This window comes from Bipolaris oryzae (assembly GCF_000523455.1).
Source record: "Bipolaris oryzae ATCC 44560 unplaced genomic scaffold scaffold_83, whole genome shotgun sequence".
In the NCBI taxonomy this organism is placed as follows: Eukaryota; Fungi; Ascomycota; class Dothideomycetes; order Pleosporales; family Pleosporaceae; genus Bipolaris; species Bipolaris oryzae.
The window spans coordinates 84,065-108,653 of record NW_006911359.1 but is presented as its reverse complement, the minus strand read 5'-3'; the positions used below and the strand labels follow the sequence as shown (position 1 = coordinate 108,653).

The following is a 24,589-nucleotide window of genomic DNA, read 5'->3' as shown; positions in this document are numbered from 1 at the left end:
TGTGTAAGTAAGATGGAGCCTGGATAGCCCGTCTTCTCATAACACCGGCTTGATAATAGAGGCGTGTGAGTCACTTGGTAGTATTTTTTTTTTGCTAAGCCAGATGAGTACTTAACGACAGTCGGTGCGTGTTAGTAGAAGTGTAACCAAGCAATTCCATACAACATCAACATGCCTCTGGAACTACGGCCGATGAGGGCTGACGACGCCTTATCATGGACACGCGTTCGCAGTACCGCCTACTACGGGCCTACGCATGAGGTGCTGCACAACGGGCCGATACGCGAGTCGTCTATACGCGGTGCAGCCGAGGAACGAAAGGGCGAATTACAGAAGCAGGCGGCAAACATGTGGTACTGGAAGGTTGTCGATACGGATGCAGCGCCAAGTGCTGATGACCCTACGGACAATGGTGGGCGAACGATAGCGATTTCGGTGTGGAGTATGAATAATGTTGAGGGAGCAGAGAAGATGGCAGCACCAGGCTTCTCGCCGCCAGAGCTACGCTTGGATGCGCTGGGCTCGCTACTTCAGCCACTCAGGGCGGCGCAGGAAAGCATCATGGGGACTGAGAAGCCGTACTTGAAGCTGAATCAACTGGCGACACATCCCGAGCATCAAGGACGTGGAGCGGCAAGCATGATGCTGGACTGGGGACTAGGCAAGGCGGATGAAGAGGGACTGGTGGTGTATCTGGATGCGACGGAGAAGGCACGACCGCTATACGAAAGCCGAGGGTTCAGGGTGGTGAAGGCGATTGAGTGGGATCGAGTGGCGTGGGGAGGCGAGGGCAAGGACTGTCATTGGTGCATGGTGCGCGAGGTTCGAAGCCGGTAGGGGACATTTGTGGTCATGTGTATTTATGGGCAAGATCAAGATATAAAGCTTTTCTTTCTTTTTTTTTTCTTTTTGGCAGTCAGTCGTGATGCTTGGCAGGACTATTGCAAGTGCAATGTGAATGACTCTCTACAGTACACCCATCACCCATAGAACTGGACCGGCTGGTTTCCCGAGATAACCGAAGCTAGCCGGGGTAGCGAGTCAATAATAAGACGTGAGCTAAGGCGCCCTCGCTCTCCCCGCAAGCCCAAGCCAGGCGCCCCAGGTTGGCGGGACGGGCAGGACGGGCAGAGAGCATCATTGGTACACCAGACGCTGCAGCGCTGGCCGTCTCTCTAGTGGCTGGCATATGTATGTATGTATGTATGTACGTATGTGTACATGAACAGGTACACCAAGTCTATCCGCGTGTGCAGCCTCGGCGCAGAGTGACGTAGCCCTCGTCTTCCTGGGGCCTTCTGGCGATGGCCATGGGCGCAATCGGTTCCACAGCTAGATGCCTCTGCTCCTAGACATTACCCGCCCCAGCGGCACAGCCTGTCGCCCGTTATTCCGCGCGTGCCCACGCGGCTTAGAGCCGTCTGGCGATGCAGTTACCAGCCAGGGAGCCTGACTCGCCGAGTCGCATCTCTCCACCAAACCTTGGACGCTCGCAGCTCGCTCAACCTCATCCCCGAACGCGCTCGCTGCACCCACCTGCCCACGCGCTTCGCCCCCCTCGCCCTCCCCCGACACCCCAAGTTTGTTTCCTTCTTCCCACTGTCCCACCCTAGCCGCCGACCGCATGTCCCCGCACGCCTGATCCAGCGGCCATGGCACGCAGCGCGCGGAAGCGCATCTCATACGGTACGTGCTGCTGGCTGTATTGCCCTCATCATCCATCGCTGACCTCATGCCTGCGCAGTCCTGCCACTTGCAAACTCGGCCGGAGGACACAGGCTCGGAGTCAATGGCTTGGCCGTCGACCCCCATAACGCCATCCTCTACTCGGGCGGCCGTGATGGCGTAATATGCGCCTGGGACCTGCATCTCGACCTGCAACGCTCCCATGACGACAACGACGACCGCGACCCTTTTGCCGATCCCAGTCCACCCGACTTCAAGCCCCCGCCCACCCAGTTCCGCCAGCAGGTCCAGGCCCACACCCACTGGATCAACGACATTGTCCTCGCCCAAGACAACTCGGCCCTCGTCTCTGCCTCGTCCGACATCACCGTCAAGGTCTGGCGCCCAGCTGCCACCGACAAGCTCCCGCCCCAGACCATCGGCCTGCACACCGACTATGTCAAGCGCGTCGCATCGCCCGGTGGCAATGAGAACTGGATCGCCTCGGGCGGTCTTGATCGCAAAATCAGCCTATGGGACCTAAATGGCGCAGGCAAGAAGCTCGAGATTACCGTTGGCGACGATGAAAACACAGCAAAGGGCTCCGTATACGCCCTTGCAGTAACACCCAACCTCGTCGCCAGCGGCGGTCCAGAAAGCATCGTACGTGTATGGGACTCGCGATCCGGAAAACGCATTACAAAGTTTGTTGGACACACGGACAATGTGCGCGATATCCTCCTGGCCCAGGATGGCGATATGATCTTGACCGGCTCCTCGGACCAGACAGTCAAGGTTTGGTCCATGACGGCCGGCCGCTGCATGTACACACTCACCATGCACAACGACAGCGTGTGGTCGCTCCACTCCGATTCGCCAACTCTCGACACATTCTACTCGTCCGACCGATCGGGCCTCGTGGCCAAGAGCGACGTCCGCAACTGTGCCGAGATGGATGAGGGTCTCTCCGTGGCCGTATGTCAAGAGCACGAGGGTGTCAACAAAATCATCGCAGCCGGCAACTATATCTGGACCGCCACATCCAGCTCAAGCATCAACCGCTGGCACGATGTTGAGACCGCGGCTGAAATTGAGCTACCGGAATCGTACAAATGGCACAGGAACAGCGTGTCAACGATGCGATCACGAAGCCCCCCAGCCAACGGCGCTACCCCCAAGATTCCACTCAAAGCCCTGCTGCGCATGTCTAACACGGCCCCGTTTCCTCAGGCTCTTGCCACAAAGGATACTGATGCAGCCACCGTAGCAAGTGGGCGGAAACCTGCAGATGCCTTGACGGCGACCGATCCTACGGCTGTGGGGACTGTTCGTCCGCTGCCAGATTTTACTATCGAAGGCCAAAACGGACTCATCAAGCACCATCTTCTCAACGATCGCCGAAGAGTACTTACCCTCGACACTGCGGGAGAAGTTGTTTTGTGGGATTTGCTAAAGGTATGATGCCATCTTATCACTATTGAGCCCAGTGGCTAACACTTAGCAGTGTGTGCCCATCAAGTCATTTGGTAAAAAGCACATGGAAGACGTCTTGCCCGAGGTCAACACCCAAGATAGCGTTGCCCATTGGTGTGCCGTCGACACAAGGATAGGAACCTTGACATGTATGCTAGAGGAAAATTACTGTTTTGATGCAGAAACGTATGCGGACGAACTGGATCTAGAGGACGACATTGAATTCCGGGAAGACCACAGAAGTATGCACCCTTAATTTTCTTTTGAAGAAAGCTCGCTGACATGACATAGTAAACCTTGGAAAGTGGATCTTGCGATATCTCTTTTCTAATCTCATCGACGAAGAAATCAAACGTGATGAAGTGGCGCGCGCTGAGCTGCTCAAGCAAAAGGAAGAGCAACCACAGGCCGGTCGTCCTACCAACATTAAGCTGCCAGACATGAGCATCAACGGTTGGAAGGACACAATGTCCGGGCCTACTTCAGCTTCTACCATCAAGGCTGAAAACGGATTTCGCTTACCCCATACACCTGGGCTAGCCATCGGCCTGGCAACACCAATGACAGGACCAGGAAGTGCAGGGCGTAACTCGGCCACCGCTGTTCTGACTCCCACCAAAGAAGAGGGCGTGCAGTTGGAAAAAACACCAACGTCAGAAGGCGATTATTTTGGAAATTCGGCCTCTGAAACCAACGGAAATGGTAAAGCTGTCGAGACATCAAAAGAAGGTTCAACCGACTCCAAGGAAGAGGCTGTTCAATCACCCGCTGAAACAGACACCCCGTCCAAGAAGGGCAAAGGCATGTTTGGCAAAAAGTTCAACATGTCATTTAACATGAAGAAGTTTAGCACCGGTACAGCCGTGCCCGAGCCTGCCAAGCCGGCCGTCGACGAAAAGGCAGAGGACAGCGATTCGCACTCTACCAAGACTGATGAAAAGACGTTTGAAGACAACTTTTTTGGTGTGATACAGAAGATCAGACAGAGCTATGAGGAGCAACTGGCTGCAGGCGAGACACGGCTGGATTCAGCCATTGCACCGAGCTTGCCAAACGAAACACCTGTTCTGAAGCCACCTTCCATGACGACTATTCTTATTCAAGAGGACCGTCCTGACTCGGGAGGTGTTGCAGATTTGTTCGAGGGCAAAGTGGGTACATTGGCATCACAGGCTGATTTGATTGAAAAAGCCGCACCAATGTGGTTGGCTGAAGTCTTACTACGGGTGAGTTTCCAGCCTTGACATTCACTCTAAATAATTACACGATATTAACCAATCTCACAGAACCAACTCCCACCCAAGGACATTGTCAAAGTATCCTTTGTCCTCGAGCCCTTTGCCAACGCCCTGCCATCTATTTCTGCCGACGGGTACATTCCCTTTGCTCTCCCCTTTGAGACTGCGGCCCAGGCTAATGCGACACTCAGCAACAATCGCCTCAATGCAAACCGCATGCTGCGCGCCCGCAAGATCCTCGGCTATGTCGCTGAGCGCATCGAGCCGCAGCCCAGCAAGGAGCAGCTCGAGAAGATGAAGGCAGATGGCGAGACGCCTATGCGTCCCGAGGAGTATCTGGAGCTGTATTGTAATGGACAGGTGAGTTCTTCTTTGAGCATTACGCGTGCACACTCCAAGACTAACACCCTCAAGCTCATCTCCCCCACAATGACACTAGCCAGTATCCGCGCCCACGTCTGGCGCGGAGGCGGCGACGTCATTCTCTACTACAAGGCAAATGGCCGCAAGGAAATCAAGCCTTTCCCTCCTTATCCCGGCCCCCAATCCGGCACCGCTGCTCCTCCCATCGGTTACGGACTTAGACCCGGTGTCGCGTCGTCGGCACCTGGAAGTAGTAATGCTAGTGAAGGGAAACAGAGTAGTGAGGCGGAGAGGAGGAGTGCGACGGGTAGTAATGCTGTGTTTGGGCCTTAAGGGGTGGAGTTGTGGTGGTTTTTTTTTGGATAGATGGACATGTGTGGGTTTGTATAATGCCACACCCGTTATGTTTATATGTATTGCGTGTGTGTGTGTGTGTGTGTGTGTATTTTGGAGCATGTAGAAAATTCAAAAAAGTTTTCAATGTCCAAGATGTATTGCGTTGTTGTTGTTGTTGTACATTGATATTCTTTTCCCCCCTCGTTTCCCCAGTGGTATATATATACACTTTTCTATACTATTTATATACATATGTACAAATCACTCTTGTTCCACACCTCCCAGCAGATTACTCGCCCACTGGTACGAACCCAGGAAGATAGCTCCCCCGACACTAATCCATCCCACGCGCGGTTCCAGCCCCGCAAAGAAGGCCTTCGGGCCCGATTCCCGCAGGATACTCCTCAACATACTAACCATTGGCTGCTTCTCCTTCGCAAGCATCATGCGCGTCTTGAGCACATCCAACGGCGTCGTCACGGCCGCCGCCACCGCACCCGCCACACTCCCCAGCACTCCGCCCTCCAACCCACTCACCTGTGTCTTCCCCGTCCGTCGACACCGCCACCCCTTCATCGCCTCCCAGAGCGGAAACTGAATCACCGTAAACGGCACCTCCCTCATAATCGTAATCCCCCACCCACGATACAACTCGCGCCACACATGCAACACCCCGCGCTCCCGTCTTTGCCCCAGAATATGCATCAGCGCGCTCCTCGACGACGGAAACTGACTCGCCTGCGCCCTCTGCTTCACCACCTCTGTCGGCACACGCACCGCACACGCCGCTACTTCTCCCAAACTCGCCGCTGCCATGTGTACCAACGCCCCTTCTCCCTGTCCCTCCCCCTCCCCCTTCCCTTTCCCTGGACTGGAAAGTCGCTTCACGCCATCGTATGTTACGAAGAAGAGCGCTGCGCCCGGTGCGGATCCGACGATTGCAGAGCCGACGCCACGGTATATACCGGTGAAACCGCCGCTGGAGGCGAAGCCCGAGGAGGATTGGAGGCGCGTTTTGAGCGTGTCGAGGGGGTAGAGGGATAGGTCTACGGTTGTGCCTGATAGGCCGCCTGCCTTTTTGCAATCAGCGCTAGGTCAATTGAAGGTGAATGGGTGTTGGGATGTTGTAAAGATGGGAGCTGGAGAAATTGAAGGGGAGTTGAAGAGGAATGGAGGGAGCTTACAAGTAAAGAGACTAGATATGGCGATTCAACCCATGGTTTGCGCTGCGGTGCAAGGGCGGGGGAGGGGTTTGGCATTGCAACAAGCGCAATTGGGTTGGGAGAGAGAGAGAGAGAAGGAAAAAGTTGAGGCCAATATAATAATTGATGACGGAATCTGAGGGTTCGGTCGGGGAGATTTCGGAGGTGGGGGTTCTAGTCGCGAACGGGGCGTCTGTGCGGGGATGTTAGCGTGGGGAGCTTGGGTTTGGGGTTTTCCCTGCATTTTGGGGTGGGCGAATCGGTTCGTTCTGACGTTTTTGAGTGGTTGGTTTGAGACGGGGATTTTAGCATCACAGATTTCGATAGTCAGGAGAGGGTGAACTTGCGGTTTGAAGAATAAGAAGGGGTATGGCGAGATATCATGAGTGGCGTCGGTATTAATGTGAGGTGTTTGGCTAGTACGAGGATTCAAAGATGCGGTCAGGAAGAGGTAGGTGAGGACCAGAGGGATGGCGAGGTGCAGAGTGAAAAGGTCACGGAAGAGGTGGAAAATGATGCAGAAGATGAAAACGATGCTGTTGAGCCTTCCAGCCCGTCATCCTCGAGCATTTCATCTTCTTCATCGTCTCCACCATCGCTTACTCAACGTCTACGGAACACTCACCACACAAGCTGCGTGCAAGAAGCACAACTCTCGCCAGATGGAAGCTGCATCTTCACCTCAGACTATAACCGTTCTTTCTCCGTCTATCCTGTCTCTAACGACATCGGATCCCACACAAGCGCTCAGAGCCTCACACCCTATGCATCTTTACACTCGCCTAACCCCATCTGGGCTTTTGCTGCTAACCCACTCTTCAACTTGCAAGATGCTAATAGCACAACCGTGCTTGTCAGTCGTCGCGACTCTTACATCACACTGCACAATGCTCTATGGGACATCTCACGAACCTACGCCAACGAGGAAAATCCGCCTCCAACTCCAGGACCAGTCAACATCTCGACATCCCTTGCTTCCTACAAATTAATCAACAACCTCACCGAAGCTGTCACAGCACCCATAAGTCTAACATACTCCCACGACGGCGCCCACTTCTTCGGCGGCACCCAGGACAAGATCGTCATTTTCGACCTGCAAGAAACAGACAAACCCATCCACACAATCGCCACCATACCCGCTCGCCGCAACAAACTCAAAGGCGGAGGCCGCGGCTTCAAAGGATACATATCCGCTCTATCCCTCTCCCCACCCTCACCACCTTCGCGCGATGGCCTCCTAGCAGCTGGATCACGTACCCGCCACATCGGCATCTACGACCCCACCAGCGGCACCGAAGTCACCAGCTTCGCCCTCCCCGGCACATCCAGCGGCGTCAAATCGCGTAATGAGAACTTGAAGGACGTCATGGGCGATGGTGTATCGAGTCTCAAATGGAGTCCCTGCGGCAACTACCTCTACGTCGCCGAGCGCAACGCAGACGTCCTGCTCATCTACGATGTTCGGAGTTTTTCGCTAGCGCTGGGGTACTGTGCGGGTAGACGGGCGCTGACGAAGCAGAAGCTCGGGTTTGATGTTTGGAATGCGGGACAGTCGCCGTATGATGTTGAGGGGTTTTCGCATGAGGTTTGGGCTGGGGGGACGGATGGGAAGGTCAGGGTGTGGAGGGATGCGTATGCGAAGGAAGGGACTGTGCTACCGGATGAGGTTATCAGTGTGGGGCATGAGGATGAGCCTGTTGTTGCGTCGCTCGTATATCCGACCGGGAGTTTGGTTGTAGCTGCGACGGGGGTTGTGCGTGTTGAGGACGAAGAAGAGGAGCAGAGGGGTGTGCAGAGAGGTGGTGGTGGTGGTGGTGGTGTGAGACCTAGGTTTCGGGAATGGGGGAATGTTGATATTTTGGCGTTGGGATAGGGGAGTCTGGGAATGGTGTTCTTTTGGGGGATTTCGGTCACTGACGGACGTGCCGTCTGTTGTAGTCTGCTTTTTTCTCTGCCTATTTCAACAGCAGGGGGTAAAAGAATATGACAAGGGTTAGGATGAACCGACAATCATAGACACAGACATGCGAATTACTTTGCCATAGAATTTGTGTCTATCCAAGTCAAACACTGCTTTGAATCCTTTAACTTTATTTTCTCGCTGTTCAGTCTGTTCAATTAGCACGTTACATGATAGTCATATCGCGTGATGGTTGTGACAACGTCACCTCTCGGTCATTTGCAGGTCGGACGCCTTATAAACTCCATTTACTATTGACCTGTGAGTAGCTTGACTCGTTGCTTCTATAAGCCCATCTATTCAGCATTTCTTTCAAAGTCTAACCGATGCGGTACAATTAAAGTTGTGCATTTGATCATCAACATCATTCATCCAAAGTGAGAGAAAACTACTAGTGCTGACCGCTTGGCATCTAATTTATCAAACAAGCGCCGAGGATTCTCCTAGAGCCATTTTAATCGCATTCCTCCAAGCAGCACATGTACATACGCGTTATGTTAAGCTACAGCCAAATTGTACTACACGCGCATCCTTACCGATATAGACTACAGAATCTTGCCTCTCGACTCATAAGAATCTTCATAACTGACGAACTTTAAACAACATCTCAATTCGAATGCCTTGTCGATGCGCTAAAGAGCTGGATTAGGCCAAGGGGATGAGCGCCTTCCAAGACGAGAATAAGTATGCCTGATACGGCACTTGGATGATGTAAGCCTTCGCAGTATTAACAGCATGGCGGATTTTGTATACACGTTTAGCCGGAACTAAGGCGTAATCTTGATGTCGGCGTACGCTTAGCGACAACCGGAAAGGCTCGCACTGATGCAGATCAGGCACATCACCCCAACTCTCGGGCATCCTTCAGGGCTGAGCTTGAGCGGCACCATATCACCCACGCTTGATTGTTCTTCTGTAGTGTGGAATGATATCAAATTGTCGAGAATACACAAGAAGCCCGAATACTAGCATACAACACAAGGATTGAAAATGCCGTTTTTGCGACACCTCATCAGTACCTCATTGGCACCCTGGTCCACGCTATCCCTCTAGCTGATCGAGCATCGACACCGATACAAAGTCTATATTCGCAATGCCTGTCATCCATTGTCCCGTGCACACAATTTTATTTTGACTTGTTGTCAGCTCACGGCTTGTACGATATGTCCGAGCCGAGAGAGCCATTGTGTATATCTATAAACTCCATGTCTTAACGTTTGCATTTTCTACGCTTGCATACGAGTAGCATCTTTGTAACTACACTCATTACCCACTTTCTTTAACGTCCAACTACAAAGATAGCTCAGCTATGCGTTCATTCATTTCAATCGCCGCCGCCGCGGTGGTCTCTTTTCCTTTTGCCATTGCAGCGCCCAAACCCCAGAATCTAGATACCAACTACTACAAGCCAGAGCAAGTCATCAACACCGATGTTATAATCATCGGAGCAGGTGGCGCGGGGTGCTACTCTGCCATCCAACTCAAGGACGCCGGAAAGAAGGTTGTGGTCATTGAATCCAAGGACCGCGCCGGAGGTCACACGGAGACCTTCTTCGATCCTGAGACCAAACTTCCCATTGACATTGGTGTGAAGCTGTACCATGACGAGCCTCTGGTGCATAAGTGGTTTGCCCGTTTCGGCCTCACCACTACCCAGACTGCCATCCCTCTTTCCAACGCCCAGAACGTTGACTTGAGGACCGGCCGCGTCCTACAAGGTCTACCTGCTGTCAACCAAGCAGCTCTCAGCGCTGCTATCCAACGGTATGCCGCTGCCATCTCACAGTGGCCCGAACTGGATGCCGGCTTCTACCTCCCCGACCCGGTTCCCGAAGACCTATTGCTCCCCTTTGGCCAGTTTGCTCAAAAGTACAACATCACTGATGCCGTACAAACCATTTACATGCTTACCCCTGCATTTGGTGATCTTGCTGAGATCCCCACTCTGCAGGTAATTCGTACCTTCTCCCTGAGCCTTGTCAAGACTCTGCAAAACTTCCAAACCAGCTCGGTCATGAACAACAGTCTCCTCTTCCAGAAACTCACTGCCGAACTCCTCGCCTCCAACTCTCTCCTCCTCTCCTCCAGGGTAGTCAAGACAGCCCGTGTCAGCAAGATCGACGGCCGCGTCCGAGTCCTTGTCGAAACCCCCAAAGGCACGCGTCTCATCATCGCCAAAAAGATCCTCATCACCGCACCCCCGACCACTTCCAACCTCGCGCCCCTCGACGCCAGCGGCGACGAACTCAAACTCTTCACCCAATTCACCTCGGTCAACTACTTCACCACAATCGTCAAAAACGCCTTCCCCGGCAACACATCGGTCCTGAACCTCGCCCTCGACCGCCCCTTCGCCATCCCCCCCCATGCCCGCAATCCTAAACATCTACCCCACCGCCAACCCCAACTACAACCAAATCTTCTACGGCACAAAATTCGGCCAATCCATCACGCTCGACCAGGCCAAATCCGCCATCCTCGCTGACATCAACCGCTACCGCGCTGCCAACGGCATCACGGGACCCGAACCCGAGATTCTCGTTGCGTCGGCCCACAATCCGTTTAACTTGATGGTTGGCGCTGAGGCGACGCGGAATGGGTTCTACAAGAAGTTGTATGGCTTGCAGAGCAAGCGGAACACTTTCTGGGCTAGTGCTACGTTCAGGGCTCATGATAGCTCGGCTACTTGGGCGTATATTAGTCGGAGTGTTTTGCCTGGTTTGCTTGCTAGTTTGTAAGTGAGAGACGGGAGGGGGGGGGTTGAGGTAGTTAGTTGAGTGAGAAAGAGGTTAGGTTGACAAACTACGCTCGTTGCATAGTTAGTTCGCTTCAGACAACTTGGTAGTAATGTATGTAGTATTTCGTAATGATCTTTGGAAACACTCAATTTCCAACCCCTTTTCGTCTTCTGCCAGGTTTGGCAGTTTGTGACTTGTTCAGCACAACTTCTTGCGCTTTGGGATATATGGTTCAAGGATGAAAGACTGACGAAGCAATCGAATCATCAGAGATCCAAACACTAATCCTCTCTTTCCCCCCCCTACCCACCACCAAAGATACTCAAAAGCCCCATACAACTCGCCAAACCTTCTCATCTCCCCCAATCCATCAACAAAGATGACCCATCTGCTTACGCCCAAACTAAACGGTCCGGTACCTCCCTTTCTTTCCTGCAGAACAGGAGGGTATTTAAGGCATATATGAAGTGATTACGATGCCGATTTAGTGCTGATATGCTAAATCGGGAATGAGGTGATCAGCAGAGAGTTGGGCTGGGTCGAGGGTGGTAAGATTCTAGAAGGGTGAGATTGAGATAAGAAAAAAGGGGTTGTTGGGCCTAGGCGTGATGCGTGAGTGCTATATCAAGAAACCCACGAAGAAAAAAGGGACTAGCAAAGTAAATCAAACTTCATTGTGGTATCATTTGCGCTTGCTTAAAACTTCGAATCCTAGACTAATCTATATATAAAAACAAAAAAAAACGCTGTGGTATCCTACCCTGCCCTTCCCAATTATCCTATTCCCTTATCCTGAGTACGCGGTAAAGAAAAGCGTTACAAAAGCAATACCCTACTCCTCCATCAAGCAACGTTCATCAACAAAAATATCTTCAGATCATCAAGCCCAATGAAGCGCTACATAGCGTCATTGTAAATATCCCGTAGAACGGGCCTACTATCAAGAATACCGCGTTTCCCAGCTGTAAAAACTTTGGCGGGTACTCTCTTCGCTTCAGAACTCTTGCTTCCAAACTGCTTCTTTAAACCCCTAGCGTTGATCGTCCCGGGAGCGGTTGTAAGATCACCTAGTGCTTTGCGTTCCTTGCACGGACTGGGCGTGGCTGATGGGCTCACTACGGAGTCTGGAACACAAGAAGAATAACTGGATGGTCGGACTGGAGTTTTGCCGGTTTGCGTCACGGCCTCTTCAAATGCATGAGACTCTACCATCTCGGGTTGGAGGTCGAGAACCCAATCCTTTTCTCGGCAGAGTGCGACCATGTCGTGCAGGAGCTCATTACTCGACAGCGTCTTCTCGCTACCCAGTATGATAAGTTTGGATCGAGCACGAGTCAGGGCAACGTTGATACGTCGTCGATCTTTGAGTAAATCACCGACAACTCCACTCTCATTACTGCGCACGCAAGAGACGATGACCACTTCTTTGTCACGACCTTGAAATTTATCGGCAGTATGAAGTTCGACACCGGCGCACCCTTGTCCACTAACCACCGGCGCTGACAGCTCTGAAGACTGAGTTTGTGTGTAAGCAGTAGCCAAACCTTGTCTCAAAAGAGCAAGCTGCGAGCGGTAGAAAGCAATGATACCAATCTCGTCGACAGCAACACCAAGGCTAAGCAGCGACACTGTGAGCTGGCTGACAAGACGTGCCTCTAGCGCATTGGTTATGCGAGGTCCAGTTTGCGTTTCGAGGATTGGAGAGATAAGATCCGTGTTGATGAAAACTACAGGTTGATCCGGTGACAGAGAACGCGAAAGCCAACAGTCAGCAGCATCAGGACCTGTGCAAGACTGTACTGCGCTCGACCGAGACTGTTGTAGCCTATGATGGCAGGCCATAAGACCGTTTGGCTTGGGCAGCTTCAGAGTACGGGTAGCCACTGCGGTCGTGCCACACTTCAATCGTCCCGAGTAGATGAACTTATTGGACAGAAGCATCACATCGGCACACATCCGGTATTGATGTTCTAGGCTGACGACTGCTTGTGGATGAGCTTCACAAAGCAGTTTGAAAAGCGATACGTCGAGTCCACCTTCCATGGCTTCCTTGTTCTGCACCAATGGTGGCAGCTGGTAATGATCACCGACGAGAATAAACTTCTGGGCCATGCGGATCGGGCCAAGGCATACTGGCAATGTAATCTGAGATGCTTCATCAACAATGCAGTAATCAAAGACACGGCGACTGAAGATGGGATGGTTGATAGTCAGGCAGGTGGTAGCCACAACGGGGGGCTGCATCCATGATCTTTCAAGCTCTTCAACACTCTCCTTGGGCTCTGCTGCAAGAGTGGCAAACCCTCGAACTTCAGAGTGAATCTTTTTCGCAGCACCAAGTCGCAGTATGCCAATCTTGTCATCTCGGATCTTGAGAAGAATATTGTCGACAGCAGTATGTGTGTAGGAAGTCAAAAGAACACTTTTCCCTTGAGCAACAAGTGTGCGGATGATGTGTGCTATTGTTGTCGTCTTTCCAGTTCCTGGCATACCCAACACCAGCGCATAGTCTTTGGCGCACATGACTTTCGAAACAGCAGCCCTCTGGTCAGAATTCATTGACATCTGTGATGACTCAGGCATCCGGGGTGCGTCCTTGAGAGACTTGAATGCAGGAGCCCGATCATCCACAATCAGCGCACGCAAGTCATGAGCCTTGAAAACGTTATTATCCATGATCTGAATAAGGTTGTTACGAGCCGCTGCCATGCCGTTACTGAATTCGTCCTTGTCTAGTCGGTACAGAACGGGCTCCTCGTCGGTCTCATACTGTGCAACTGTTTCACCTTCTTTGGTGACTTCCATGATACCAGCAAATGTTTGGTTGGTTTGCGAGTTGAAACCTGGAAGCTTGGTGCGAGAATTGTGTAGTCGTCTATCAACAGCGACAGTGATACGCCGCTTGCTGACATTTGTCACGTATCCGTTGGCCAGTGCAAAATGGCCTTGTTCGTCCGAGATAACGATGGGCTCTCCGACGATGAGCTGGGATTCGGTAAAAGAAAAGCCAGGGGTCGGCTGCTGTTTGATGAAAGTGTAGTTGTAGCGGTTGATCTTTTGAGCATTCTTCTCTTCAAAACCAGATCCGGGTTCCATGATGACGTTAGAGAAGCAGCGACCTAGCTTTTCACGTTCTATGCTAAGCATCGTCCACAACTCTCTCCGGAACTTCATCATGTCCGTCTCTTCTTTGGTCAGGAGAGTATCCCATTTCTTCATGAATTCTCGATGCGAGGGTTGGAGTGGCGCTACCAGCTCGTCGTATCGTTCTTTCGCCTTTTTGTTCAGCATGTCACCCTTGCCATCTTCGACGAGATTGTGGTAAAGAAAGCATGCCTCCTGTGCATAGCATTTTTGGCACTTGAAGTCTTCTTTCAGCACTGGCGGAAGCTCGATCCGATCGCGGACATAGCAGGCCAACTCGTTTCGCTTGATGATCATATGGATAATGTCGTTACGAATCGCAGGAATGCGGCTAATGTCAGAAGTTTCAAGGTAATACAAAATGCCGTATGCAATATTAACATCTGTTGGGGTCAGCTGAAGCCTGTAAAAGCACTGAGGAACATACCGTATCGATTAGACAACAATAGGTTATACAACGCGGTTTGCGCAACATGAGCAGCATTCGACGAGTTCTTCCCGGTCTTGACTTCAAACGGCACGGTCAAGGTTCGTTCGCCCTGATCGTCCCGCATTGTGACTTGGACAGTAGCATCAATATTGCCCTTTAGCCCGTACATAGGAGACCAAACGTGCTCCTCGACGTCGAGCAGTTTGTTGATGCTCATAGTACACTGCCGCCCATTTCGCTCCCGAACAACGGCGTCGGCTTGGGGGGAGGCGCAGACAAAGATCTTGGCCCAAGCTTGCAGCTCAGGCAACTTGCTGCTCATGTGCTCCTTGACCTCTTCGCACGTTGAATTGATTTCCAGTATGGTCTCCAAGTGGCTTGGCAGGAGCGTTTCAATCGTTTCCAAAAGAAAGGGTGTATCCCACTTATTGGCCTTCATGGCTTCTTGGAAGAGTTCGTGCAGAAGCGTGCCGTACAACATTGGTGCATTGGCTCTGCTCGTCGCTTTTACACGATCCTGAAGTACTGCTCGTCGAAGACAACCAAACGAATCTGCAACAACAGTTGACGAGATCAAATGGTCTGGATGCAGAATAAGCATGTTGTTATGATCATCTACAACACACTGTCCGCCACTTGTAAACTCCCCTATGACGTGTACAAATGAGCCAGTCGTGCAAGGCGTGTCAAACCAAGCTTGCCGTAGGATGATGGCTTTGAACAGCTTCGTCTTTTCTTCTTCAACCATGAGAACCTATAGAGTTTTAGCCACAATGCCTGACACCTCGCTCGGCTCACAACCCACCTTCTCGGGCATCTGGTAGCCACGATCAGTTGTGTAGGAACTTTCATCTACCCTGTTCACTAGATAACGCTGAATGGCCCTATTGTCCTGTTGACTCTTCGAGAGTAAGCGATGCTCCTTTAGTGGAGTGTTTTTGTTTTACATACGGTATTTGCTGGTGCTTGCGTGGCAGCCACTTCAGCAGCGGCAAATTCGTCAGCATCAATATCTTCATCGAATTCATCATCATCATCTATCAGACTAATGACTGTGGTTGATGCTGTATCTCTGGTAGCCACAGATGGCACTTTGTCTGCTGTTGGGGCTGGATCAGCTGTTGGGGATTCCATCGACCTTGTGTCATATAGCGATGCCACTTGTTCCAGGTCAGCGGCAAAGTCATCTTCATCATCCATTCCGAACTCATCGTCGCTTGCAGTCTTGGAGGGAGCTGCTACAGCTGGCTGTGGTTGTGGGGGCGTGGTTACAGGCTGGCAAGATGTGCTGGTATTGTTGGTAGAGGGGGTTGGTTGGCTGGCTTTCTGAGTCGACACATCCAAGGCTTCTACCATGTCCGCATCGAAATCATCGTCTCCAAAATCATCAGATGATTCTGGGGATGCTTTGAGTGGGGCAGGTCCGGTCTGCTCAGCATTTACAAGTTCCTCGTCTTGCACGTATTCGTCCCCTTCATCCAGAATATCTCCCAGTGAGGCTGATATGTGTTGAAGAGTCTCTGAAGTAACGACATCTTGTTCTCGAGGACGCCGTTGTACAGGAGAGCCGGATGACGAGTCTTGATGATCGGCAGCCCGGGGTAGCGGTGATGAACTCGACGGCAATTGTGAAGACAACCGAGACTCTGATTTTGATACGCATTCTCGCATCCGCTTTACCATGCTCGCAATATTTGGCTTGGTGGGCTGCCCAAGCATGACACCATCTGAACTTGGAACATCAGCAAACACGTCCTCGGCAATATCCTTTTCGGCCTGAAATACACCGTGCACCCTCCTTTTCTTCCTGTTCGATGCGGGAAACTCGACGCCACAGCTGGCCCATCTTCGAAGCCCACTGACGCTTCCGGCAGCAGCGGCAGACCTTGGTGAGGACTCGTTGATGAGGTGAGCAAAGGCTATACTTCTATTGGCAGTGGGGGTTCCCTTGCGGCTCGTGTATCGTGACCAAAGTTCCATGGCTGGATCGGCCTGAGGCGTTGTGATGTCTTGCCTGTTTGAGTCCAGTCTGGATTCTTCTTGGGAGGGGCCTACGGGCGAGGAACTCCTAGCGCGCTTTTTGTTCTTTCGTGGCAATGGAGTGTTGACTGCTTGCGAGCCTCTCCATATCAATTGCTCTTCTGGAGAGGCCGCTGGTGGCGGCGCATGTCTTGAGGAATCATCGACGTTACCGACGAGATCCGCCAGCGGTAGTCTCGTGGTGGCCGGTGTTGACGGTGGCGGGCAGTCTACAACAGTGGGTAGTTTCGGAGTCTTGTTACCAGTTCCGATTTCTGTCGGAGTCTTGCTCGCCTTTGGGGTTCCCATTGACTTGGACCCTTTTCCTGGCACACTATGCAGATTCTCTTTCTCAGCCTCGCGTTCCTTGGCATTGGCGACAGATGGCACGCCTTGGATGAATTGAAAGGCCTTGAGTTTGGTACGCGTCTGGGTCGACGGCATTATGGGGGGTCCGGTAACTATCTGTCGCGTCGCAGGTGGGTTCTGATTACTGTGATGGTGGGGGAATGCGCCGTTGCGCGAGCGGTTCCATTGGCCTCGATATTGCTGCGTGTGTCTTGGATAAGTGCTAGGCTAGTGAATCAGGTGTCGATGTCAAATTACCTTTGGCTTCTGGTCCTGGTCAAAGAAGGACTTTTGCCGCGTCGACATGGAAATGGACGGCGGGCAGACTCTACGTCTGCAGTCTGCAGTTGAGCGCGTTCACGCGTCACGGGCAACCAATAGGATGGGACTTCGCCACGAGTTCGCGACCAAGGTCACGTGAGTCATTAAGGTTGCTGGGGCCAAGCGATGTCGGTCCAAGCAATGTGGGACTGCGGGACAGCGCGGGACATGCGTCGGCTACAATGCTGCAGACCACTGAGTCGAATCAGTTCGCAGCCGCCTAATAATATTACTTGACGTATTACATACCGTAGGTTTTGTCCAGAAGGGTATACTGGGCCGGGCACTGGAGATGTGGGGCAGGCCGAGGAACAGTAGCAGTAGCTTTTGCACCCCCGCCAAAGCTGAGGTGGAAGTGCAAGTGGAATTGGGAATCAAAGTTGCAGCAGGAGCTTGCAACCGAAGACGGGAAGCTAGGGCCACCTTTGGAGATATTATACATCCTTACTGGTACATACAATCCATGACATCCCACGCTCCACGCCTCTTTCCCCAGATTGTGTGCCGTGCATCCCTCTCTTGCTGCCACTAGCACTGCACCAGCATTTCTTCTCCCTGCCCCTCCGACATCTTTCTTCCTCCACTATCCTGCCCTCAAAATGTCTTCTGCCGATGCGAAGCCATTGCCTTTCGCCTACCAGTTTGCGGCCGGTAAGTTGTAGCTACTCTAGTGCTTTTCAATGCCGATTTAGTGGTTATCTGCACATTTGCTGGTAGCTACCCACCAAAATACATGCAGTTCCAATGCGCCTCCTCGCTTGTACAACTGCAACCTTTTGCCACCATCCCAGTCATAGCTATGATTTTATACGGATGCGCGCTGACTCTCTGTGTGTCAAGGTGCCGTGGCTGGTGTGTCGGAGGTGAGTGGGCGCAACTCATCGCTCGTCGAGCTCGCGTGATGCCACACAATGCTAATTGGCCTGGCGCATATAGATTCTGATAATGTATGGCTCACTCACTTCCTCTCCCCATCTATGCGACTAACGCTGACTCATTCTCAAGGTACCCTCTTGACGTTGTCAAGACCCGAGTGTAAGAGACCAGACATCCAACCACTTCGCAACCGCCTCTAATTGCGCGCAGACAACTCCAGACCGGCAAGGCAGTTGGTGACGAGGGATACAATGGCATGGTGGACTGCTTCCGCAAGATCATCAAGAATGAGGGGTACGGCTACAGCTCATTGGCAGTAACCGATCGGAGGGGCTGACGTTTGCCAGTGCCTCGAGATTGTACCGCGGTATTTCCGCTCCCATTCTCATGGAGGCGCCAAAGAGGTGCGCATTTCCCCATTCGCTTTCATCTTCCTCCAACTCACATAGCTCAGGGCTACCAAGTTTGCTGCCAATGACTCATGGGGCGCCTTCTACCGCAACCTCTTCGGCCAGTCCAAGATGAACCAGTCCCTGTCTATCCTCACTGGCGCCACCGCCGGTGCCACCGAATCCTTCGTCGTCGTACCTTTCGAGCTGGTCAAGATTCGGTTACAAGACAAAGCCCAGGCGCACAAGTACAACGGCATGATGGACTGCGTTACCAAGATTATCAGACAGGAAGGCCCTCTTACTCTGTACCAAGGTCTGGAGTCAACCATGTGGAGGCACATTCTCTGGAACGCTGGATACTTCGGCTGCATTTTCCAGGTTCGCGCTCTCCTGCCCAAGGCAACCGACAAGAGAAGCCAAATCTCAAACGATCTCCTGTCTGGTGCTATTGGTGGCACAGTCGGCACCATTCTCAACACGCCCATGGACGTGGTCAAGTCGCGTATTCAGAACTCGCCAAAGGTTGCCGGCTCAGTACCCAAGTACAACTGGGCATGGCCTGCACTCGGCACCGTCATGAAAGAGGAGGGCTTCTCGGCCCTGTACAAGGGTTTCCTGCCCAAGGTTCTCCGTCTTGGTCCCGGAGGTGGTATCTTGCTTGTCGTCTTTACCGGTGTCATGGACTTTTTCCGTACCATGCGTGACGGTAAGTAGATGATGGACATATACAGCAAGGAGAGAAGAGGAGAGGGCGCAATGTTTATGAACTTTCCTCTAGAGAATACGAGAGTATGACGGAGGAATAGATGATAGACTGTAGATCAAGTACACTGTCTTGCTACGCCAGCAGCATGACTGAATACATTCTCACAACCTTCATTCTTCGGACCAAGATGGTCACTACATTCGAATTACAGACCCTAGACATGTCTTTTCTCGACGCTACGAACATCACTCACGCATGTAGCAAGAACAGTGAACTGATGCAATGCTATAAGCCTCACAGCGGGGCAATCGTTGCTTAGCTATGTACTCCCTTCCAATCCAATCCATTCCAACCGAATCGTTTGTTCGTTCATGGCACAAAGAAGAAAGAAAAAAAAGAACATGTCGGAAATGTCAATCTCCCAAGGTAACAAAGACCCCGCAAAAACGTCCTACCCATCCCTACTAAACAGGAGAATACAACGCCATCGCTAATGCACATGATTAACACCTCCCACGCTGATTTCCCCATCCAGCCAAACAAAGTTTTCATCTCCTTTTTGTTTCGCAGTCCAATCCAATGTGTACTTGAGGCGCAAGAGAAAAAAACAATGACTGTGGAAAAGAAAAACGCTAGATACCCAAGGGAAAAGATGTGTGACACAAGAGAGAAAACCCGTCTTCCCATCTACTCGCCAAGAAACGCTAGCGGCAAGTACTGAGAAGCAGGAAAGCCATAATAATGGCGGTGGTGATGACAAATTGAAGCCTAGAAGTGATGATGATAGAGAATAGGAAAGGAAAGACAACAGACTGACACGTAATCTTATAGGAAAACCCCACCACACCGTACTCTTATCCACTTGCCTCGCCTCGCCTACCCTATACTCTCTCTCTCACAAGTCCCTCTTCTCTCTTGCAAAAAAGAACCCCGGCCCCCCACTTGCAGACGGCATGAACGGCGGGAGTGGGGATATGGGTCCCCCGCTCCAAGTTGACGAGACTGTGAGGCTGGGGCTCAAGGGACCGGTTTTAGTAGCATCGAGACTTGATTTGCGAAGAGAGAAACGACGAGTGACTACAAGGTAGAAAAGAAAAAGAGGGGAAGGGAGTTAGCGCGCGTGCCTTGAACAAATGAAAGTGAAGAAAAAGAGTTGAGAAGACCGAATGAGTCTTCTGATTGGGGCGGAGGATGAGAGGAAAGAGGGGGAAACTAGTTGTAGGTAGAGTTTTGCCTACTACTGTGAGGAGTTCCTCCACTGCTGGAATTGGTATCGCTTGGAGTCGCAGGCTCAAGGCTGAGTTGAGCACGGAGTGTCATGATCCATTCATGCTGGAGCAACTCGACTGCGCTGGCTCGCTTGTTCGGATCGCGGTCGAAGCATTTCTTCAAGAAGTCAATGCCCGTCTCACTGAGCTGGTCGCGAGACGGTAGCTGCGGGGGGTCGCCTTGGGCGATGTGGTACATGATTGCCCATTCGTTGTCCATAGATGCCCAGGGACGGCGGCCCGTGGCCATTTCGAGGATCACGCAGCCGAGGGACCAGATGTCAACGGCACCGTGGCGACCGGTACTTCCGCCGCGAATGACCTCAGGTGACATGTACATGGGAGTTCCAGTCATTGAGCGTTGGCGGCCTTGACGTGTAGCGTTGTGTTCTGCAGCGAGAGTTCGGCCTTGGCGAGCAATGAGCTTCGCAGCGCCAAAATCGACAAACTTGATTACACCGTTGTGGTCGAGAAGAATGTCTAGATAGCGTTAGTATATGAAAACGTATGATTGGATAAGGAAACTCACTTTCGGGTTTGATATCACGGTGTACAACACCAGAGTCATGAAGGTAGGCAAGACCCTCCAACATCTGCAGTGCGTAAACCATGATGACAGTCTCGTCTTCAATGCGTCCATGCTCCAGCAGACCAGCAAGCGAACCGCCAGAGCAGTACTCCATGAAAATGTACACCTTGTCTCGATGAGGTTCAATGCCATAGTAAGACACAATGTTGGGATGGTCCAGTACTTGCAGCACTCCCATCTCGTCTCGAATCTGCGCGACAATCGTAGGAATGAGCTGGGGATCTTGAAGACGGATTTCCTTGACAGCCATGAGGTGATTGGAATCGAGATTCATGGCTGCGTATACTGATCCAAAGGTTCCACCACCAACAAACTGACCCTGCTGCCAACGCAAAGTGACGTTGGTAGCAGATGAAGAGAGATAGGTAAGAGCTCGGTCGGCTTCGTTAGAGTCCTCCAGCACCCTGCCCAATGCTTGTCGTTCGGCTTCCTTTTCCTTTCGGAAAGAGTCGATTTCTTCGAGTCTCTGCATCCATTGCTCTTGTGTCATTTTGATAGATTCGTCGTCATCCTTGGCATTCTTAGGGTCCAGCATGCTTTTGCCGGCAATGGCGTTCAACCGCTGGCGCTCGGCTTGTGCAGCAATGGTGGATCGAGCACCCATAATATCAAAGTGAGAAATGAGTACTGACATGCAGCCAGCAACTTTGAGACGTAGTTGAGAGTACTCATCGTCACTGATGGACAAGATGTTCTGACCACGAGTCATCATCATGGCAAACTCCAAGGCTACGACAGCCCATCGGAACGTCTTGCGGTCAGACGCAATACAGTCATCGCAGATGAAACTGACCCAGTCGAGAGCCAGCCTTGTGAGCCTGATGTTGTTCATTGCCCGGCGGTTGTAGTCCATGTAGAGCACTGAACGCTGACCGAATTCTGTTGCAAAAGCAAAACAGGTTTGAATGAGATCCTGGCAATCAAGTCCAGCCGTTTGTCTGCGAACAATCTCAACGCTATCCATGATGGTATTGGACAGGGTGTATGCGGTTTGCTTGATCTTTAGCAACTCCGCATTGACACGTGGGAGATTGGCGCGTTGATCGATCAAGGTGTGCAGTTCCATACCAATGCAGGATAGGAACGACATGTTTGCATTAGCCAACCGTTGCTGAGAGCCGTCGGCGACAAGTCGCAAGCGACCGGCCTTGAGATCCAAATGAGGCTCGATGATATTGGCCGACATCCTCTTGCCTGACCAGTAGAGAGGTTGCTCTGGCTTGATGATGAGAACATACGGGTTCGAGGGGTCTTCGGGTGCCTCTTCGGCATGATAACACGTCGTAAGCAGCGACTGAATGTCATTGGGACGATCAAGTGCGGCAGGCGAGGCAACAATGTAAAGGCCGGTATTGTTGGTGCTGGAAGTCTCGACAAGGAAATGTCCCGTAACGACCAACGATTCGTACAGCTCGTGCAACTGCTCCTCGTCCAAATCAATGTTGTTGATGTTGTACTCGGTGCAATTCTCAAAACGCTGCGTCAGAATCCTGGAGAAACGGAACAGCTTTCGCTGTCGCACACGGACGGAATCCAAGATCTGCTTGTAGCGCTTTTCCATCTCAGACCCAGTCAGTTCATCGGGTCGGCGCTGGAGTTCTCGCTCAAAGTGCGCACTGAGACGGGTCAGGGACTTGGAGGTAAGAACACTGAACTGCTCAGCCGTAACCACATCCCCGCCTTGAAGTTGGCGACCTAGCTTGTTGCAGAAATCCCATTCTTGTTCTAGGATTTCAGCTTCTTTGAATGTGTTCTTGTTGGCTGCCAGCTTCCAGTTGAGCATCTTAAAGTAGAACTTGAGGGCATCTAGAACAACCTGATCAAAGTTCTCCTCAATGCATGGTGGCAGGTCCCAGCCAGGCTCCGGCCGCGATATGACCATGTAGCTTTCTTTGACCTGGCCAGCCATGGCAAGAAGAATCTGGAACTGGGCAATCATCTGCTCAGCCATCATGACGCCTTGCTGTGATGGGTCTTTGATCTTCTTGGCATAGGACAGGCGAACACGGATAATCTCCTGAAGTAGGCGAGAGGGGAAGTTGATGAGAGTTAGCAACTCCTCGATATAGGGTGGGAGATGCCTGTCAGCGAATCCCTCTGCGTTTGCAATGAGCGTAGCCTTTGCTTTTTGAATAACCTTCTCCAGGGGCGTCAGCAGGTTGGTGTCTCCCTGCAGAGACTTGAGACCATCCTCCTTGAGTATCCGGTCGATAAACGAAGACTCGTCGGTCAGATGGTGGTCGTGGGAAGAGCGAGGGCGGGGCTTGGTAAAGTCCAACTCCTCGTTGCCAACCCATTTCTTCAGGATAGACATCTCAGTGTTGATAAGGGCAATGGTATTGTGCCAAGAAATAACAGCGTCGCAGGCGTCCTTGTAGGGTTGTGAGGCTGCTCTGGGGTATGCAGCCTCGAGAGCCTGGCGTGTGGGGTAGGCACTCTCCACCTTTTCAATCTTCTTGACAATATCCGCAACCTGTTGGGCAGCTGTCTGACCAGCCTCAGCCTCTCCGCCAACTTCAAAAGAAATAATGCTCTCAAGGTTGGCGCGAATCTTGCTCCTTGTGTCGTCGACTATCCTCCGTTGTGCTTGCAGCGAGCGGCCGCAGACCTTTGCGCGGATGCCCATCCAAATCTCTGCCTTCATTGTGCTGTCTCCTTGTTGCTCTGAGCTACCAATCAAGCGCTTCTTTTCCTGTTTGACAACATCACCCGTCAACACACTGGCCAGCATCGAGTGCCACTCGAGGCGCTCGCGATTGGCAGGAATCTTGAGCTCCTCAATTGACGGCTGCATATCGTCGTTGCCATAATAGAGGAGAGTCTCCTGGTCATAGGGATCGTTATCCACATAGTCGGCGGTTGAGGGCGAGTCGTCGTCGGTCTCGGAATCGGTGCTGTAACCGAGGCTGGGAGTGCGTAGGGCTGGGTCGAAGAATTCATCTTGCTGATCCTCCTGCCGAATGCGCTGGACATAGGCCTTTTCCTGGGCGCGGTACTCGGCGTTGGGGTTGCGGCGCGAGCGCGTGGCCGAGTTATTACGCTGGCGGTGCGTGTTGGAATTGAGGGAGAATTGCTGGGGACGGCGAGCAGGAGCATATGCGTTGCTGGGAGTGCGCACAGCAGCAGGACGCTGGCCTCTACTCGAGGAGCTGAGGCCAGAGCCGTTGGGCTGCTGGGTGGCGGGTGGGACGTCGGTCATGATCTGGGGCCCACGAGGGCGCGAGGAGGGTGGAGCAGCCGCGTTCCAGGCGTAGGCCGACTCACGTAGGGGAGCAATATCGTCGACAGCGGCGGCGGGCTGGACAGGCGGAGCAAAGTTGTATTCGCCATGATGCTCCATGTCCCCAGCGCCAAGCAGGGCATCGTGATCCGAGTCGGCAGACGAACCAGACCCCGAGCTCTCCAGGCGCTGAGGCTCGGGGGCGTTGACGACGACGGGTTTGGGGACGTCAGCCATGGGCAGGGCGTGTTGCAGCAACAATAGTGCGCGTGGTGGTGAGCAGGTCTGCCCGTGGTGGTCG

At 52.3% G+C, this 24,589-nt stretch overlaps 7 protein-coding genes across 7 annotated transcripts; 5 read left to right on the top strand and 2 right to left on the bottom strand.

Annotated features, from left to right (window-relative positions):
* Positions 1–171: 171 nt before the first annotated feature.
* On the top strand, positions 172–5,072 carry COCMIDRAFT_97784 (uncharacterized protein; the record flags this gene model as incomplete). The annotated part of the gene is made up of 7 exons (XM_007690718.1): positions 172–744; positions 1,614–1,686; positions 1,745–3,120; positions 3,170–3,380; positions 3,430–4,364; positions 4,425–4,736; positions 4,791–5,072. 7 exons carry the CDS (start codon positions 172–174, stop codon positions 5,070–5,072), a joined length of 3,762 nt encoding a protein of 1,253 aa, XP_007688908.1.
* Positions 5,073–5,336: 264 nt separating this feature from the next.
* On the bottom strand, positions 5,337–6,334 carry COCMIDRAFT_97796 (uncharacterized protein; the record flags this gene model as incomplete). Its single annotated transcript, XM_007690717.1, has 2 exons — positions 5,337–6,149; positions 6,260–6,334. The coding sequence occupies 2 exons, from the start codon at positions 6,332–6,334 to the stop codon at positions 5,337–5,339; spliced, it is 888 nt and encodes a 295-aa protein (XP_007688907.1).
* A 442-nt stretch (positions 6,335–6,776) lies between these two features.
* Positions 6,777–8,150, top strand: COCMIDRAFT_51796 (uncharacterized protein; the record flags this gene model as incomplete). Its single annotated transcript, XM_007690716.2, has 1 exon — positions 6,777–8,150. A coding segment is annotated over one exon (1,374 nt), but the record flags the coding sequence as incomplete, so codon positions are not given.
* Positions 8,151–9,546: 1,396 nt separating this feature from the next.
* COCMIDRAFT_37601 (uncharacterized protein) lies at positions 9,547–10,975 on the top strand (the record flags this gene model as incomplete). Its single annotated transcript, XM_007690697.1, has 2 exons — positions 9,547–10,560; positions 10,700–10,975. 2 exons carry the CDS (start codon positions 9,547–9,549, stop codon positions 10,973–10,975), a joined length of 1,290 nt encoding a protein of 429 aa, XP_007688887.1.
* A 3,708-nt stretch (positions 10,976–14,683) lies between these two features.
* On the top strand, positions 14,684–15,070 carry COCMIDRAFT_97818 (uncharacterized protein; the record flags this gene model as incomplete). Its single annotated transcript, XM_007690715.1, has 1 exon — positions 14,684–15,070. A coding segment is annotated over one exon (387 nt), but the record flags the coding sequence as incomplete, so codon positions are not given.
* Positions 15,071–17,836: 2,766 nt separating this feature from the next.
* On the top strand, positions 17,837–19,219 carry COCMIDRAFT_97775 (uncharacterized protein; the record flags this gene model as incomplete). Its single annotated transcript, XM_007690714.1, has 7 exons — positions 17,837–17,888; positions 18,078–18,100; positions 18,174–18,184; positions 18,243–18,272; positions 18,324–18,407; positions 18,461–18,517; positions 18,568–19,219. 7 exons carry the CDS (start codon positions 17,837–17,839, stop codon positions 19,217–19,219), a joined length of 909 nt encoding a protein of 302 aa, XP_007688904.1.
* Positions 19,220–20,423: 1,204 nt separating this feature from the next.
* Positions 20,424–24,525, bottom strand: COCMIDRAFT_6114 (uncharacterized protein; the record flags this gene model as incomplete). Its single annotated transcript, XM_007690681.1, has 2 exons — positions 20,424–20,959; positions 21,009–24,525. 2 exons carry the CDS (start codon positions 24,523–24,525, stop codon positions 20,424–20,426), a joined length of 4,053 nt encoding a protein of 1,350 aa, XP_007688871.1.
* Positions 24,526–24,589: the final 64 nt, after the last annotated feature.